We start from the raw sequence: 18,696 nt of genomic DNA on the forward strand, positions 1-18,696 counted from the left end.
GTAAATGTTGTTCAACATCGATTAGAATGGACAGGGACTGTGATTCCTGTGTTCGGATGAGGGCTGAGTTGGCATCCCTTCGCTCACAGCTGCAGGCGGCGCTGACTTCGGTCACGCAGCTTGAGGCTGTTGCCAATGGGCACCACTGTGGGAAGCCGGACTTGGGTATCACGGGGATGTCAACTTCGTCCCGTCTGTCCCCAGATTGGTCTGCCGCTGTGGTTGCCCTGGTTGCTACCCGCAGTGGGGCTGAGCCCTTGCCTGTGGTTGATTGGGAGGTCGTTCCAAGGTGTGGCAGGCAGTGAAAGACGTCCCCGGAGGCTGATCAGAAAGCCTCCCCAGTGCATCTGACAAACAGGTTTCAGGTACTGTGTCTGGCTGAGCCATATGCAGCTGCCTACCCTGTTTCAAAGGATGATTCTCAGCCTTCAAGGTCCAGGCAATCGCAGAGGGTGGGCTTATTGGTAGTTGGGAGCTCCAATGTTAGGTGTGTAATGGGGGCCCCTTAGGGATATGGCGGCTAAGGAGGGGAAGAAATCCAGTGTGCACTCCGTGTGCATTCCGGGTGGAGTCATTCCTGATGTGGAAAGGGTCCTTCCGGATGCCATGAAGAGCACAGGGTGCGGCCAGCTGCATGTGGTGGCACATGTCGGCACTAATGACGTGTGTCGCTTTGGACCTGAGGAAATTCTCTCTGGCTTCCAGCAGCTATCTGATTTGGTGAAGGCTGCCAGTCTTGCTTACGAGATGAAGGCAGAGCTCACCATCTGCAGCATAGTTGACAGAACCGACTGCACACCATTGGTGCAGGGCCAGGTGGAGGGTCTGAATCAGAGGCTCAGACAGTTTTGCGACTGTGTTGGCTGCAAATTCCTTGACTTGCGCCATAGGGTGGTGGGGTTTCAGGTTCCACTTAATAGGTCAGGAGTTCACTACCCTCAGCTGGCGGCTACATGGGTAGTGGAGGCTATATGGCGTGGACTGGGCAGTTTTTTTAGGTTAGAAGGCCTCGGAAAAATACGGGATGGGCTGCAATCTCAAAGGGTGCATGGCAAATACAGGACGTGCTTGGATCGAGGAACAGTCAGAATTGTAGTTGTAAATTGTTGCAGTTGTGCTGGGAAAGTCCCTGAGCTTCAAGCGCTAATAGAAAGCACAGAAGCTGAAATCGTTATACGTACAGAAAGCTGGCTAAAGCCTGAAATAAGTTCTGCAGACATTTTTACGAAGTCTCAGATGGTGTTCAGGAAAGATAGATTAGGCAGAAGTGGTGGTGTAGTGTTTGTGTCCGTCAGTAGTGGTTTATCTTGTAGTGAAGTCGAAGTAGATACTCCGTGCGAATTGGTATGGGTGGAGGTTATACTTAACAGCCAAACTAAATTAATAATTGGCTCCTTCTACCGACACCCAGACTCCGATGATTTAGTTGCTGAACAGTTCAGAGAAAATTTGAGTCTCATAACAAATAAATACCCCACTCATACGGGGACTTCAACATTCTCTCGATATGTTGGCAAAAATACTTGTTCAAACCAGTGGTTGGCAGAAAACATCTTCCGAGATTGTCCTAAATGCTTTCTCCGAAAATTATTTCGAGCAGTTAGTCCACGAACCCACTCAAATGGTAAATGGTTGCGAAAACACACTTGCCCTCTTAGCCACAAACAATCCAGAGCTAATAGAGAGTATCATGACTGATACAGGGATTATTGATGACAAGGTCATTGTAGCTAGGCTCAATACCGTTTCTTCCAAATCCACCAGAAACAAACGCAAAATAATTTTATCTAAAAAAGCGGATAAAGTGTCACTAGAAGCCTTCCTAAGAGACAATCTCCCTTCCTTCCGAATTGACTATGCAAATGTAGACGAGATGTGGCTCAAATTCAAAGATATATTAGCAACAGCAATTGAGAGATTTATACCTCATAAACTGGTAAGAGATGGAACTGATCCCCCATGGTACACAAAACAGGTCCGAACGCTGTTGCAGAGGCAACGGGAAAAACATGCAAAGTTCAGGAGAACACGAAATCCCAAAGATTAGCTAAAATTTACAGACATGCGAAATTTGGCACGAACTTCAATGCGAGATGCCTTTAATAGGTTCCACAACGAAACATTGTCTCGAAATTTGGTAGAAAATCCAAATAAATTCTGGTCGTATGTAAAGTACACAAGCGGCAAGACAGAGTCAATACCTTCGCTGCGCACTGCCAATGGTACTGTTACCGGTGACTGTGCCGCTAAGGTGGAGTTATTGAACCCAGTTTTCCGAATTCCTTCACCAGGGAAGACGAATGGAATATTCCAGAATTTGAAACATGAACAGCTGCTAGCATGAGTTTCTTAGAAGTAGATACCTTAGGGGTTGTGAAGCAACTCAAATCGCTTGATACGGGCAAGTCTTCAAGTCCAGATTGTATACCGATTAGGTTCCTTTCAGATTACGCTGATACAATAGCTCCCTACTTCGCTCACCGATAGATTTGTACCTGCAGATTGGAAAATTTCACAGGTCGCACCAGTGTTTAAGAAGGGTAGTAGGAGTAATCCATCAAACTACAGACCTATATCATTGACGTCAGTTTGCTGTTGGGTTTTGGAGCATATACTGTATTCAAACATTACGAATCACCTCGAAGGGAATGACCTATTGATACATAATCAGCATGGTTTCAGAAAACATCGTTCTTGTGCAACGCAGCTAGCTCTATATCATTGACGTCAATTTGCAGTAGGGTTTTGGAGCATATACTGTATTCAAACATTATGAATCACCTCGAAGGGAATGACCTATTGATACATAATCAGCATGGTTTCAGAAAACATCATTCTTGTGCAACGAAGCTAGCTCTTTATTCGCATGAAGTAATGGCCACTTTAGACAGGGGATCTCAAGTTGATTCCGTATTTCTAGATTTCCGGAAAGCTTTGACACCGTTCCTCACAAGCGACTTCTAATCAAGCTGCAGGCCTATGGGGTATCATCTCAGTTGTGTGACTGGATTCATGATTTCCTGTCAGGAAGGTCGCAGTTCGCAGTAATAGACGGCGAATCATTGAGTAAAACTGAAGTGATATCAGGTGTTCCACAGGGAAGCGTCCTGGAACCTCTGCTGTTCCAGATCTATACAAATGACCTGGGTGACAATCTGAGCAGTTCTCTTAGGTTGTTCGCAGATGATGCTGTAATTTACCGTCTAGTAAGGTATCCGAAGACCAGTATCAGTTGCAAAGCGATTTAGAAAAGATTGCTGTACGGTGTGGCAGGTGGCAGTTGACGCTAAATAACGAAAAGTGTGAGGTGATCCACATGAGTTCCAAAAGAAATTCTCAAGACTGTCAATTCAACTAAGTACCTGGGTGTTAAAATTACGAACAACTTCAGTTGGAAAGACCACATAGACAATATTGTGGGGAAAGGGGGCCAAAGGTTGCGTTTCATTGGCAGGACACTTAGAAGATGCAAAAATTCCACTAAAGAGACAGCTTACACTACACTCGTTCGTCCTCTGTTAGAATATTGCTGCGGTGTGTGTGATCCTTACCAGGTGGGATTGACAGAGGACATCGAAAGGGTGCAAAAAAGGGCAGCTCGTTTTGTATTATCACATAATAGGGGAGTGAGTGTGGCAGATATGATATGCGAGTTGGGATGGAAGTCATTAAAGCAAAGATGTTTTTCATCACGGCGAGATCTATTTATGAAATTTCAGTCATCAACTTTCTCTTCCGAATGCAAAAATATTTTGTTGAGCCCAACCTACATAGGCAGGAATGATCATCAAAATAAAATAAGAGAAATCAGAGCTCAAACAGAAAGGTTTAGGTGTTCGTTTTTCCCGCGCGCTGTTCGGGAGTGGAATGGTAGAGAGAGTATGATCGTAGTTCGTTGAACACTCTGACAAGCACTTAAATGTGAATTGCAGAGTAATCATATAGATGTAGCAAGCTTTATCTGGTCTAAAAGAAGATCTAAAGTCCTTAGAAGTAAATTAACTCACTGAGAAAATTACAAAAAGCAGCCAGATTGCAGCCATCTAGATCCAACTCCAGAAATCTAACAAGAGTAGCTGACTTTGAGTTAGTACCATCCAGATCATTAAAGAAAGGAAGAAAATAGACAGAGATACAGCAGAATATACAACTGTGAATAAGACTATCCAGATTGAAATAAGAAAAAGAAAAGAGGAAATTTAACAATAACCTTATCATTGTAAATAGACAGAACACAAAAAATTTTAAAGACCAGCATGTCTACAGAAAGATCAGAATGATGTAAAAAAAGAACAAGAAGGAAGAGTTAGAGACAGACATAATATTATTGAAATTGTTAAGGATTTCTCCCAAGAACTGTACATTGTGACCACTGACAGACTATCCAGAGAAGAACAATTAGCCGGGAACAATATAGAGGAAGAAGCACTGGAAGTAATCATTGCTCAAGTTGAGAATGCACTTAAACAACTAAAAAACAAACAAAAAATCCTCTGGGGAGGATATTATAGCTAATGAAATGCTGAAACTAGGTGGAGGCAACTTGCTGGAAGCAGTGAGGATACTAATCAATAAACACACCAACTGTGTAAGAATACCATAAAAATGGAAAAAAGCTGAAGTGGTACTGCTCTTCAAAGAGAGTGATATGGCAAACTTGGAAAACTACCATTTGGTTAGTTTGTTATGTCTTTACAAACTCCTGGCTAAAACTGTAACAAATCACCTCACATGAGAACTGGATTTATATCAATCTGTCGAGTAAATGGGATTTCGGAAAGGTTTTTTTTTAATAGATCACATCCAGAGAAAACAACCAAGTATAACATTAGGATTCCTCTGGCCTTTAAAGATTACTGAAGAGCTTTTGACTCCCTGCAGACTTGAGCAACCATGAAAGCTCTTGAAAATGCCATGGTAAATTCAAGATATATAAAACTCCTGAAGTACATCAGTGAACATGCAACAATGACAGAGTGGGTGGAAACCATGTCATCAATAAGATCCTAATTGGCAAAGGAGATAATCAAGGTGACACTATCTCCCTGAAAATGTTCATGCTTGCACTTGAAAATTTATTCAAATCACTAGACTGGAACAACAGAGGAATAAAAATCAATCCTTATATCTGAGCAAGAAGATTACGAACAACTAAAGGGTGTGAAGAGCTAAATCTTGCGTCTGTAAAGATTATCTTGGACACAAAAATCAGTAAAACAAAAATACTACAACCAGACACTTACATTCAGAAACTAGTCTATAGAAGATGAAGTCTGGATGAATACATTTACCTTGATCACAAAATTAAACTATGGAAAAACAATTGACATGGAGAAACTCCTATTGGGCTGAGCTGGGCAGCATTCCAAAAGGTAAGATTTTTATCTTGATCAACAAGGATGTCCCAAATAACATGAATACTATGTACATGTTAGCAGTTACAACTTGCAGCCTGGAAACTATGCTCTGATTAAGGCCAAGTAAGACACTCACAACAAGCCACAGAGTGACATACGCTAGGGAAGTCACTCTCAGGGATAGGATTCTATCACAGGACATTAGAAGAAAAACAAAGGTGAAAGATGTCTTACAGAGAACTGCAAGCCTGAAATGGCAAAGGGTTGGACATGTAGCTCGACAAGCCCACAGCAGGCGTACCCCTTGAACTGTTTTCTGGAGACCACAGAAACACTGAAGACCACAAAAGAGATGGCTTGATAAGGTGAAGCTGTTAGTTGGAACATGGTGGTACCAAGTGGCTCAAAATCAACAACAATGGAAATATAAGGAAGAGGCCTAAATTCAGCAGTGAACTGTGATAGGTTGAAGAAGAAGTTAATTGCAATCTAGATGATGATTAATAGAATTCAGTTAAGGTGGCAGCACATGAGAAAACAGGCAGCTGCCCTTCAAAGGATCTCCTCATAACATTGACTGTCACTTGTAACTGGCTTCTATATTCATGTTCCGTAACTTATGAGATCCATGAAAGAACATCATTGGTGACGATTTTATGTGCACAACAGGGTGCCTTGGCAACAATGTGGCACGTTACCCAGTGATATGTATATGAATTGTAATGTAATGTGGCTGCATGCTGCTGGTGGCATATAACTTGTGTGGTGTCTTTCTGCCAGACATATACCGAATGCCATTATGGGATGTTATGCCTTTACATCACAAAGTAGGTAGTGTGACAGTCCCAGTATCCTCTCGGAGATGTGCCCTCTGTAGGTCAGGAAAGGCCGGTGGCATCAGTGCTACTGTTCTAGATTTTTCAACCTAGATCATCCCATCAGATTTATGATGGGGAGCTGACAGACTGGCCACTAGATGTGTGGTGTTGTCAATCATTATCACGTGAAACTCAGTTCCGTACGCACTGAGAAACAGATGCATTTATCATTGGTGGATGTCATCACTACAGATAGCAACCATTTCATTACTCCTAGAAAATATATGTTGTCATGTAAATTCACCTACCATGATGACAGACCAGACAAAAACCAAGGTGTTGTTACTGATATCTTTGAACAACATTGGCAGGGCTGTAACCTATCTCAGGGGCAGGCCAGATGAACAGATTGTAAGAATCACTCTCTGGACTAAACTGTACCTCATATGTGAATATGAACACTAATTCACTGTTCCCATACTCACACCAGGTGGGCAACACAGAACATTTTCTAAGTTATGCAAAGTCACTGCGTGAGGGTAACGTATTTGGAAAGTCATTAATCACAAGGAGTGACTTTTTTAAGTTGATTGTACACAGCCTGAATAGAGAAATGTGACCCACAGGCTGTCACAAGTCTTTGGTCAGAGCAGGTGCTGTGTTAATTGGACATCTTTGAGTTCTTCAGGGAAGATGATGATCCCGGTATTGACTTTTAACATAAGGTTGATTTTCCCCACACTGTTGTTGTATTTCTCTTTCCAGCTTGGAATCTTCTCCACAGCTGTGAAATGATACTACAAACAACATTGAACTCCCAAGTCATCTTGTATTGAACTCCCAAGTCATCTTGTATGGGCTGTGACAGATATTAAATCATTCAATGGTGTTGATATGCCCTTTGTCATTCAAATGTGTTCTCTGTGCCATACTGCTTACTTTCACTTTGGGTGTCAAACACAGTCAGAAATGCTGTACACAAAACCTCTATTCACATGGACTGCTTCGGACACAATATATGATCTCATACTGGCATGCCCTGCACAGGATAGAGTAATGTGGAGAGCTGCATCAAACCAGTTATTGGACTGAAGCACACAACAACAACTGGAGTGCCAAGTATGTCAGGCATCGAGTTTTTCTGCCACATTTTAGGCCTGTAACTTATGAATAACAGTGCATAGTTTAACATTAGATGTGATAAACAGGACATAATATAGTTTCTAAATGTAGAAATTACAGATTAATGTACACCGAGTCGAAAAAGTATTCATCTAGTTGTAATTTTTTTTAAAAAACTAAGTATATGTCACATGAATCTTTATTGATGGACAAGGAAATATATACATCCACAGCGATAACAAATTTGCCAAAATTGAGAATTTATTCAAGGGTGACTTCAAAAAGAATTTGTCCAATATATATTTTTTTTTATTTACAATCTGAAAATATAATTTCAATTACAAAAATTAATATTTAATGGTGTTTCCCTTTGCAGCTATTACTGCTTGTAGTCGTCTGGGCATCAACTTGACCAAGTTTGCCATCAGAGAGGCTGGAATACGTTATATTTACTCTCATCAGAAAATATTACTTTATTACAGAAGTCTTCCTTTATGAATCTATGTTCCATTGCAAAATGAAGACGTTTGTTTAATTCTGCTCACTGGCCCAAAATTTCTTGCGAGTTACCTGGCTGCGATACCCACATGTTTTGAAGGTTTTTCTGATTTTGTAGGCACATACCTTCTTTCCCCTAGACTCTAACTTCCCAGCCAACTTATGAGCACTGATTTTAGGTTTCGTCTCAATTTACCTCATGATAAATCTCACGTCTGCATCAGTTAAAGTGTGGGGGCGTTCAGATTGAGGTTGGTTTCTCAATGATTTTGTTACTCAAAATCAATCAATCATCAACTGAACCATCAATCTAGGTCTACTGAGTACTTTAGCAATCTCATAAGAAGATTTGCACTCATTATGTAAGCGCAGAATAAGTTTCATTTCGATCAGTGTTGTCTCACTAACCTTACGGACCATAGCACTAATTGCACGGTATTGGTGCCATTCGGAAACATAACAGGCGACAGAGTGGGGCCGCACACTATTGACTCTAGTGTGTGCTGCGGGTCAGCATTATAGTTTAATCAGGATTTCAGCATATTCAGATGGATGACGAATACTTAAAGAGCTAGCTCTTGTATTACATTTTCTATTTTGTTAACATTGCTGTCAATTTGGATGTATTTCTTTCCTTGCTTTTCAACAAAAATCACTTATCAAGGTACTTCTGGCTCTTTGGATTTTGTATACATTTCTCTTCATGTTACACAAATTTTGTTTTCTAAAAGATATGCAGCTAGATGAATACTTTTTGGACTCGCTGTACATACAAGGGACTAACCTTGTTGCGTTCCTGTCGCAGTCTTTCACTAGCATCAACACGGGGTTCAGCCACTTCCTCTGTATCCACCTTTGCAGCTGTTATCTCACGATGATGCTGTTCTGCACTGCGCTCTGCCTCACGCTGCTGGCTAATGGTACGAGTGCGTTCCTCAATACGTGCTTCACGTTTTGCAGCTTCTGCCAACTGCAGGATTAGTATAAATTTACAGTTATGTAGTAGTAGATTATTCACAAATAGAATTATGTTCTAGTCTATGTGCAACCAAAATTTCTACAAAAATTTCACATTAAAATTAAATTGTAAAACAAAAGTTATTGCATGAATACTTCTGGGTCTCCTCCTAGACAAAATGAAAAACTAGATAACATCAAAAGCTATCAAAGTGGAAGATACAGCAGTGGAAAGTATTCAGAACTGAATAAGTTCAGTAATTGTTATGCTTGTGAAAAAGAAAGAGAGATTGAACATTACAGATCAGCCCCCCCCCCCCCCCCCCCCCCCGCTCTCTCTCTCTCTCTCTCTCTCTCTCTCTCTCTCTCTCTCTCTCTCTCTCTGTGTGTGTGTGTGTGTGTGTGTGTGTGTGTGTGTGTGAGAGAGAGAGAGAGAGAGAGAGAGAGAGAGAGAGAGAGAGAGAGAGAGAGAGAGAGAGATATCATCCAGGATTTTCTGTTATTATCTTAGTGTAAATAGTTAGTCATCTGCAAATCTCAATCTAGAGTTATGCAATGCCTATGATAGAAGACAAAATAAGTATCTCTGTTCAAGCTCTTGGGAATTGGAATCCAAATGAGAGGTACAATAATTAACATGTTCATCTGGTTTTATTTTAGAGATTTCTATAAAGCAAAGTATTTCATACTGGCAGTGTTGACTGTCTATATGTGATCACTGAGCTGTGAATATTATGTGGATATACAATGCCATCCAAAAAAATGGAGGCAAGCTGGGGCATTGTAAGAAATGCTCTTCATATTGTCAAGAACATTGTCACAATAAGCTCATTGTACAATGAGAGTCTGTATGTTATAAAGTAAAACAGGAATTAGAGACAGGGTAGGGAGGCTACAGGATTTGATAGGTATACCACTGACACTGATTATATGAAGCAAGGATAATGTAAGAGACGTCTTCAGGGGACACCACCTTAGCATAACACGGAGTGTGCAAGCAGAGAGGTTTGCACATTTGCACTAAGCTTAAGGCTATGCCGGTGGTAGTGTAGACACCGGCAGGGTCTCCCAAGCTGCACGGGCCTCAGTGGATGAACCTGACAAAGTGTGTCTCACAACATCCCATCTCTTCCAACATTCTTTTCCCCAGCTCAGCATCTAACATGATCCATATTGAGAGGTTTCTGGTACACAGAAATGAAAATGGAAATGAGCGTTTGGCGTCATTAGCCAGCAGGCCCCTTACGGGGCAGGTCCGGCCGTCTTGGTGCAGGTCTTATTACATTCGATGCCACATTGGGCGACCTGTGCGCCGGATGGGGATGAAATGATGATGAAAACAACACAACACCCAGTCCCTGAGTGGAGAAAATCCCTGACCCACTCGGGAATCGAACCCCGGCCCCTTAGGATGGCAGTCCGTCACGCTGACCTTTCAGCTATTGGGGCGGATGGCACATGGAAAGATGTGTCATGAATGGAATCTCAGGGATAGTGGATGACCTCTTGAGTAATTAGCCTCACACCAGGTTGGCGTTCTACTAGTGTTAACCCAACATATCCCCAATGTTCGTGGGACCAATATGGAAAACACAGAAAAAATTAAAAACTGAGGGACTTGATAATACCTCAAATACCCAAACATCAGGTGTGAGGTATTATCAAGTTCCTCAGTTTTTAAATTATGGACACACCTGCAACCAAACATTGGGTGTAGGCTTTTCCACAAATGAATTGGGGGACAAATCAGTGCAAGATGTGGAAAATGTCACTGAGAAGCTGGGCCAGATCAAGATCAAAGCATTGCCAGGGGAGAAGACTGTCTCGGAGTGAAGGAGTAAAAAGACCCCTGCCACTTGCAAGAACTGGATAGAAAGAGGAAAGACTTCATTACTCCCATTTCCCAGGATAAACGAACACAAAACAAGCTGTGCCAGAAACAGGGAAAGAGACCTATGATACTGCAGCCTCAATTTTTAGAATAGCAATAGTCCAATACGGATATACAATTGTTCACACCACCTCACAGCACGAGGAGCTACTCCAGGTGGCTCCCTCTGAAAAGTTTGGGGAAGATGCAAATGAAGGCCCCAAATTTAGGAAAGTCTACCTTGACCAAAGGTGTCTTTGTCTGTAAGAGCTAAAGGAGATTGTGCCCATGATATCTCAGTGGGAGGAAGTGAAGCTGCTGGTCAAGACAGCAGAGGAACTCTCTAAGACTGTGAAGATATAAATCTATGTACCTAGATTACTTAAGGATGGTACTCCAAAGACCCTGTTCAAGAAAGTATGGATGCAGAACCAGAAAGTCCTAATGGAAAAATGGCTGGTAATTATCAGAAGGTTACATCTGACAGCCAAACCCTTATGGTGGAATTCTGTGAGAAACTCCCAAAGTCAATGTGTGAGAAGTACCTAAAACTGAATTTAGATTTCTAGCAGGTTACTGTAGGTTGATTAAGGGCATCAGAAGTGACTATTGCAGCAAGTTCGTGGCTGGAAGTGTTGCAGATAAACTTAAGGTGCCATTGCCGCCTTGCATTGCCTTCTGGGAAGACAGGAGGTGAACGTAGCCCTGATCCAGGAATCTTGCTTACATAAAGAAGAGTGTATAAGGCCTGGGAGGAACTGGGAATGAGTTTGATTTATGCTAGATAAAAGGGGAAAAAATGTATTTTTATTAGAAACGAAATTTCATTCATGCCTGTGGCGAATTTCTGTTCCAGGGACTTTGTGATGATCAGGATGAAACAGTGTAGGGGAGGAAGCATGGGGTAGTTTGCACTGCCCTCAGTTTACCTTCTTTGTTAGGACATTACTTCTCCTTCCCAGGAATTGGTGAGATTGCAAAACAGCTGCTTGCAGCTGAATGAACGACTGTTGGTTGGCTGTGATGTCAAAACCACAAACTAGTGTGTGGAAGCAGCAATACCAGCAGCCACATGATTACCTACTTGAATACCTATAGGAGAGCAATCTAGAGGTTTTTAGCAGTGGTAGGAAACTTACTGTCAGGAACAGATAACGGGTCTATCTTAATAGGTAGCTACCTCAAACAATGGGATATAGCGATGGAGCCAACTTATCTGAGCAGATGCATATTATATTTGGGGTTGAAATGGGTGTTAGAAAGACCATAATCTACAGCAATTCTAGGAAAAGAGATTGGGGCTCTGACAGAAGAGACCTAATCTGATGATTACCTGAAGTTAAAAATCTGATAAATTCAATAGATTTAGGATAAATAACAGATGAAGTAACATCTGCCATCTTCACCTTGTACTTACAAAACTGTCCAATCATTAAGAAATGAACAAACAGGTCTGTACCCTGGTGAATCTATAATCTTGAATTGTAAAGGAAGCAGGTAAAATGACTGTTCGACTTTGTAAGAAGGAAAGGACAATGGGTAAAATATTGGGAGGCAATTGGCAAATACAATCTTGCTATTAATCAAGAAAACAATCATCCTGAAAGGTAGTCTGTGAAAAATGGAAGGTCAGAGCCAGACTTCACAAAGTCCTCACAAGAACATTAACAAATCCAGGAGGCACTCTAAGGAAGGAGGATGGTGGATATACAAGGTCAGTGGATGAGATGCTGGATGTGCCCCTAAAGACTCACTTCCCTCAAGGCACTCTGGCAGCTGATATAGGCCAAGGATCATACCTGTGAGTCACTGATAACACATGGATGACAGTGAAGGCTGTTTCCATTTTGAAGCAAGAGAGAAGTGATCATACCAACACTAAGGGCGTGACCCACTTTGCCTTCCTTTCTTCTAAAGACATTAGAAAAACTGGTTAAGGTGCATGTTAGTGAAAGGAGACTAACTGAGATTCCTCTGCATGAAAACCATCAAGCATGTCGAGCATGCAATTCATGTTTAACAGCACTCCACTAACTTGTTGGGAAGGTAGAAAAAGCTCTACACTTCCATGTAATTGCTCTCTGCATCTTCCTGGAAATTGAGGGGGATTTTATCAATATGATACATGTTGCAGCTGCAGAAGAGCATGGCATTATGACTAGTATATGTACGTAGATGAAGACAATGCTGAGTATGAAAGTGGTAGAAGCCACCATGACAGATGTGAAAATGGTAATCACCACCACCAGAAGGGCCCATAAAGTGGGGTTTTGTCAGCACTACTGCAGAACCTTGTGGTGAATGAAATTGTTAAGGGGTTGTGACAAAGGTTACTTTGACAAGGATATGCAGACAATTTAGTCATAGTAATACTTGGAAAATTCATTAGTACCATTAGAACAGTGACATAATGTACTCTCAACATTGAGCAAAACTGAGGTAGGCAGCAGGATCTAATAGGTAAGTCCCAGAAAAAGCTGTTGTAATACCATTCACGGGGAAGCATATCCAGGAAATGTACTGGTATCTGAGACAAAATTCTTCCAGTACAGGAACAGTGAAGTGCTTAGTGGTAACCCAGGATGAGGAACCAAAATGGAAGTTTCAAGGCAAAAGGTGCTCTCAGAAGCACTGGAAGGAGGTCTAAGTCTCAGGGCAATGTACTGTATATATGCATTTGTAAAAATACCTACGATAATTTATGGTGTTACAGTACGATGGAATCATGTAGAATGGAAGGTGGCCACCAGGGAGTTTGGGAAGGTGTAGAGACTGGCCTGCCTATCTGTAACACGCGGAATTAGCAGCACGTACACTTCTGAAATGGAGACCATGCTGAATATGCCTACATTACATCTTTGGCTTACAACGGAGGCAGCAACAGGCGCATACAGATTAAAAATTGGAGAATACCGGAAACCTTTAAGATATCCAGAATACCACATCAATACGCTGAAGAGAGAAAGAAACTTTTTGTGCGCATCGTTACTCACCAACGGCCGTACTAGACCAATGTTATAACAGGCCTGTTATCGAAGAATCTTGATTTTCATGTCGTGATTTAATAGCAGCCAATGCAAGGTTCCAGTCTGTGCTCAGGTGAAATCCCGCATCCTTGTTGATGACATTATTGGTTGTATGGATATGTATTGCTTCTTTAATGACACAGTCCCAGAAAGATGTTGCCGGGGATAAAATTTCCGTCTTTTCATATATCATCCATGTCTTGTATTCAGACAGTGTCCCACAATTGCCGACTTTTCCAGTTGACGAAAGCATGTATGACTCTGATGTTCATCGCAACGTTCTTGTTCTGCACGGCAAGTATGGCCTATATACACTGCCCCACATTGACAAGGAATCTTGTACACACCACGTTTCCTCAAGCCAAGGTCATCCTTAACCGAACTCAACAAGTTTCTCAGTTTTGCAGAGGGTTGAAAAAACACACTTAATTCCATATCTTCCATGGACTCTTCCGATTCTTGAACACGGCACCAAAATACGGCAAAAAGGCCACAGTGGTGGGTGTCTTCGTATCTTCATTCTGCTCTATAGATTGTGAACTTGCCTGGGCCTGAATGCATTACACATCTGTCTCTCAGAATAACCGTTTTGTCGAAACACTGTCTTCTAAAGTTGTATTTCACTTGACAGGCTTTCAGGATCAGATACCACATGTGCTCTATGAACTAACGTACGTAATGCACTACCGTATTGTGCAGGATGATGGCAGCTTGTGGCCTGCAACTATAGATTTTTATGTGTTGGCTTGCAGTAGATGCTGTGTCCCAAGGTTCCATCTGCTTTCCTTCATACCAAAACATCAAGAAAAGGTAAAGTGCCATATTTTCCCACTTCAATTGTGAAGTTTATTTTCAGACGGATTGAATTCAGATGCTGAAGAAACATATGTAGAGTATCAAGTCCATGTGGCCACACCACAAATGTATCATCCACAATCAGTAGAAAACAAGAGGGTTTAAGAGTGGCTGACAGTAGTGCCTTTTTTTTCCCAAAGTCATCAATAAAATAATTGGCCATCAAAGGAGACAGAGGGCTACCCATGGTGACACTGTCCACTTGTTCAAAATTTTGGCCACGAAATAAGAAGTATGTTGAAGTAAGCACGTGTTTAAATAATGCTGCTATGTCCTCCTCAAACTTGTTGCTAATGAGCTCCAAAGAGTCCTGCAAGGGCACCTATGTAAATAAACAAACCATCAAAACATACGAACAGATCCGATGATTGATATCTAAGAGCTTTCAGGCGACCTATGAAATCTTCACAGTTTTGAATGTGATGGTCACACTTGCCTATGAGAGGTCCCAATAGTGGTGTCAGGTATTTGGCAACAAAATAAGTAGGTGCTCCTATGTTACTTACAATGGGACGGAGAGGCACCCCATTCATATGGATCTTGGGTAGGCTGTAGAGTCTAGGGGGAACTGCAGCCTGTTGACGCAAACCCTTACCGACTTTCACTGGAATCAAGATCTTCCTGACGAGTTCCACAGTCCTTCCCTGGATCCTACTCGTCGGATCACTTTTTAATTTACTATATGCAGGATTGTTGAGCAGTTTGTATATCTTGCTGTTATATTCTGTGTGAGAGAGAAGCACAGTAGCATTTCCTTTGTCAGAAGGTAACATGACGATGTCTTGGTCTTCTCTCAAGTCTCGTAGAGCATTTCTTTCAGCTGAGGTGATGTTTAAGTTGGACCTCGTAGATGAACCTTGACTCAAGACTTAGCATGTGTCATGCCTAATCTCTTCAGGGAGCTGAGACTCATACCATGTTTATTCTGTTGCTTTCCCATAGCCTTACAAGTGATTTTGGCATTCTGCAGGGGCTGATAGATATTTCAGAGCTGCTTGGTTGTCTGAATGAATATAGATGATATGATCCTTGTAACCCCCACCAAGGTTCTGCTTTACACTAACTCTGATAGTGAATATCTCCGCCTGGAATATTTTAGTCAGCATCTCTAGAGAGATTGCACTTTCTAGTCTAGGCCGTATCCCATATACCTCCCTACAGTACCTTCATCTGTTTTCAACCCATCAGTAAACCACAGTATGTCTCCCAAAAGTATCATGGTTCCTGCTCCCTACTTCCAATGGTGACTGGAAAAGGCTTATTGAAGCAGCTAGAAGCTACTATATTGTCATATGGCATTGCCCTGACCATTTCAATATTTACTATGTTTATTATACACTGAAGTGTCAAAGAAACTGGTCTAGGCATGCGTATTCAAATACAGAGATCTGTAAACAGGCAGAATACTGCACTGCGGTCAGCAATGCCTATATAGGACAACAAGTGTCTTGCACATTGGTTAGACTGGTTACTGCCATTACAATGGCAGATTATCAAGTTTTAAGTGAGTTTGAATGTGGTGTTATAGTCGGCATACGAGCTATGGGACACAGCATCTCCAAGGAAACAATGAAGTGGGAATTTTCCCATATGACCGTTTCACAAGCATACCATCAATATCCCTGCAACCCTTCTGCAAACTGCTGCAGATTTCAGTGCTGGGCCATCAACGAGTGTCAGTGTGCGAACCATTCAATGAAACGTCATCAATATGGGCTTTTGGAGCCGAAGGCTCACTCGTGTACCCTTGATGACAGCATGACACAAAGCTTTATGCCTCACCTGGGCCCGTCAACACTAATATTGGACTGCTGATGACTGGAAACATGTTGCCTGGTTGGACGAGTCTCATTTCAAATTGCATCAAATGGACGTGTACAGGAATGGAGACAACCTCATGAATCCACGGATACTGCATGTCAGCAGGAGACTGTTCAAGCTGTTGGAGGCTCTGCAGTGGTGTGGTGCGTGTGCTGTTGGAGTGATACAGGACACCTGACATGTCTAGATATGACTCTGACAGGTGACACATATGTAAGCATCCTGTGTGATCACCTGCATCCATTTATGTCCATTGTGCATTCTTACAGACTTGTGAAATTCCAGCAGTACAATATGACACTCCACATTCCAGGAACACTCTTCCAAATTTAAATACTTCCGCTGGCCAGCAAACTTCCCAGACATGAACCTTATTGAGCAAATCTGGGATGCCTTGTAACAAGTTGTTCAGAAGAGATCCCCCCCCCCCCCCCCCCCATACTCTTATAGATCTATAGACAGCCCCGCAGGATTCGTGGTGTCAGTTCCCTCCAGCACTACTTCAGACATTAGTTGAGTCCATGCCACGTTGTGTTGTAGCACTTTTGCGTGCTCGCAGTGACCCTGCAAGCTGCCATCATCCTGCAAAATGGAGTAGTGCATTGCGTACGTTACTTCATATAACACATGTGATATCAGATCCTGAAAGCCTGTCGAGTGAAATACAAATTTTGAAGACAGTGTTCTGACAAAATGGTTATTCTGAGAGAGAGAGATACGTAATGCATCCAGGCCCAGGCGAATTCACAATCTATGGAGCAGAATGAAGATATGAAGACACCCACCACTGCGGCCTTTTTGCCGTATTTTGGTGCCAAGTTGTCAAGAATCGGAAGAGTCCATGGAAGATATGGAATTAACTGGGTTTTTCAACCATCTGCAAAACTGAGGAACCTGAGGGGTTCGGTTAAGGATGACATGGCCTGAGGAAATGTGGTATGTACAAGATTCCTTGTCCATGTGGGGCAGCGTACATAGGCCAGACATGCCACACAGTACAAGAACGCTGCAATAAACATCAGCATCATACACGCCTTCGTCAAATGGAAAAGTCGGCAATTGCGGAATACTGTCTGAATATAGGACTTTGGAATATTTATGAAAAGATGGAAGTTTTACACCCGGCGTCATCTTTCTGGGATTGCATCATTAAGGAAGTAATACATATCTGTAGAGCCAATAACCTCATCAACAAGGATGTGGGATATCAACTGAGCACAGCCTGGAACCCTGCATTGGCTGCTATTACATCTACATGACTACTCTGCAATTCACATTTAAGTGCTTGGCAGAGGGTAATAAATCATGACATGAAAATCAAGATTCTTTGATAACAGGCCTGCCATAACATTGTCTATAGATCCATTGGTGAGTAATGTCTGGCCGCACTGTTGGCAAATGCAGTGTACAGCGCACGCTCAGGAGAGCTGCTCTGCGATTTTTGGCAGAGGGAGTCTGAATATGGCACCATCTATTTGCAAATCATTGCGCATTCACAATTTCTGAACCTGCGCATTCTTCGCGGGCATGTTCAAGAAATGGGGTGTCGACATGCGAATACTGTCAGTTGTACCTAACCACCAGCAAGGTTGAACCACCTGAAGATGTCGGACAGTTGCTCTGAGGAAATATTGCAGAATTTGCACAACATGATCCGGTAGCAAACCCATGAAGACTATTTACAACACATCCGCCGGTAACTTGAAGAGCCACAATCTGGGTTTATTATCATGACTGAACTATTAAAGCATCTGAATTTCTATTAAGAACTGAGCAATTTATGTGTTTGTTTCAATGGCGCAACAGCATTGCAAAGTCACCCAACAAATTATACTTATAGATACAATTAAAAAGTGTTACGAATCACATGAAGGGCTATTTTGAAAACATTAAAAGTTTATATTGGTGCTCATCTTCTGATGAAATTTATATAATCAAGAAAAAGCTTTAATGTTACACACCTTTTTTTTAATGGGTGGGGGGGGGGGGGGGGGGCACATGATAAGTAAGTTTTTTTATGTGGTAAGATCTTTTCAGTCTTCACATGAATGTTTCAGGAAAGGCATTTATAGTTATTATACCCTTGCCAGCTGTAGATTTCATTAACATAGATAATGTGAGCTCTCCAGCTTAACCACAGTGGCAGTTAAGGCTGTCAATCATGCTAACCAGCTGCAAAGAAGACTAAAGATGATGTAATAACACAACCCATTTTGGGATACTGTATCCTTTTCCAGTCTCATTCCCACTCTCCCGAAGAGGGCATATGTTTAATATCAGTAATTTACACCAATTTAAGCTGCTGCTTGATTTTGTCCTTTCTGGTTATCTGGATTCAATTACTAATTTGCACTAATTTAAGCTATGGTTTT

The 18,696-nt window shown here is 41.9% G+C and overlaps 1 protein-coding gene across 2 annotated transcripts in view; it reads right to left on the bottom strand.

Annotated features, from left to right (window-relative positions):
* LOC126354259 (drebrin-like protein) overlaps positions 1-18,696 on the bottom strand; it is a 211,260-nt gene that overhangs the window by 87,054 nt on the left and 105,510 nt on the right. For both annotated transcript variants that reach the window (XM_050003778.1, XM_050003779.1), the window contains exon 6: positions 8,580-8,765. In XM_050003778.1, the coding sequence (XP_049859735.1) occupies positions 8,580-8,765 (186 nt within the window). The remainder of the gene's footprint in view (positions 1-8,579; positions 8,766-18,696) is intronic.

This window comes from Schistocerca gregaria, chromosome 3, assembly GCF_023897955.1.
Source record: "Schistocerca gregaria isolate iqSchGreg1 chromosome 3, iqSchGreg1.2, whole genome shotgun sequence".
Classification (NCBI taxonomy): domain Eukaryota; kingdom Metazoa; phylum Arthropoda; class Insecta; order Orthoptera; family Acrididae; genus Schistocerca; species Schistocerca gregaria.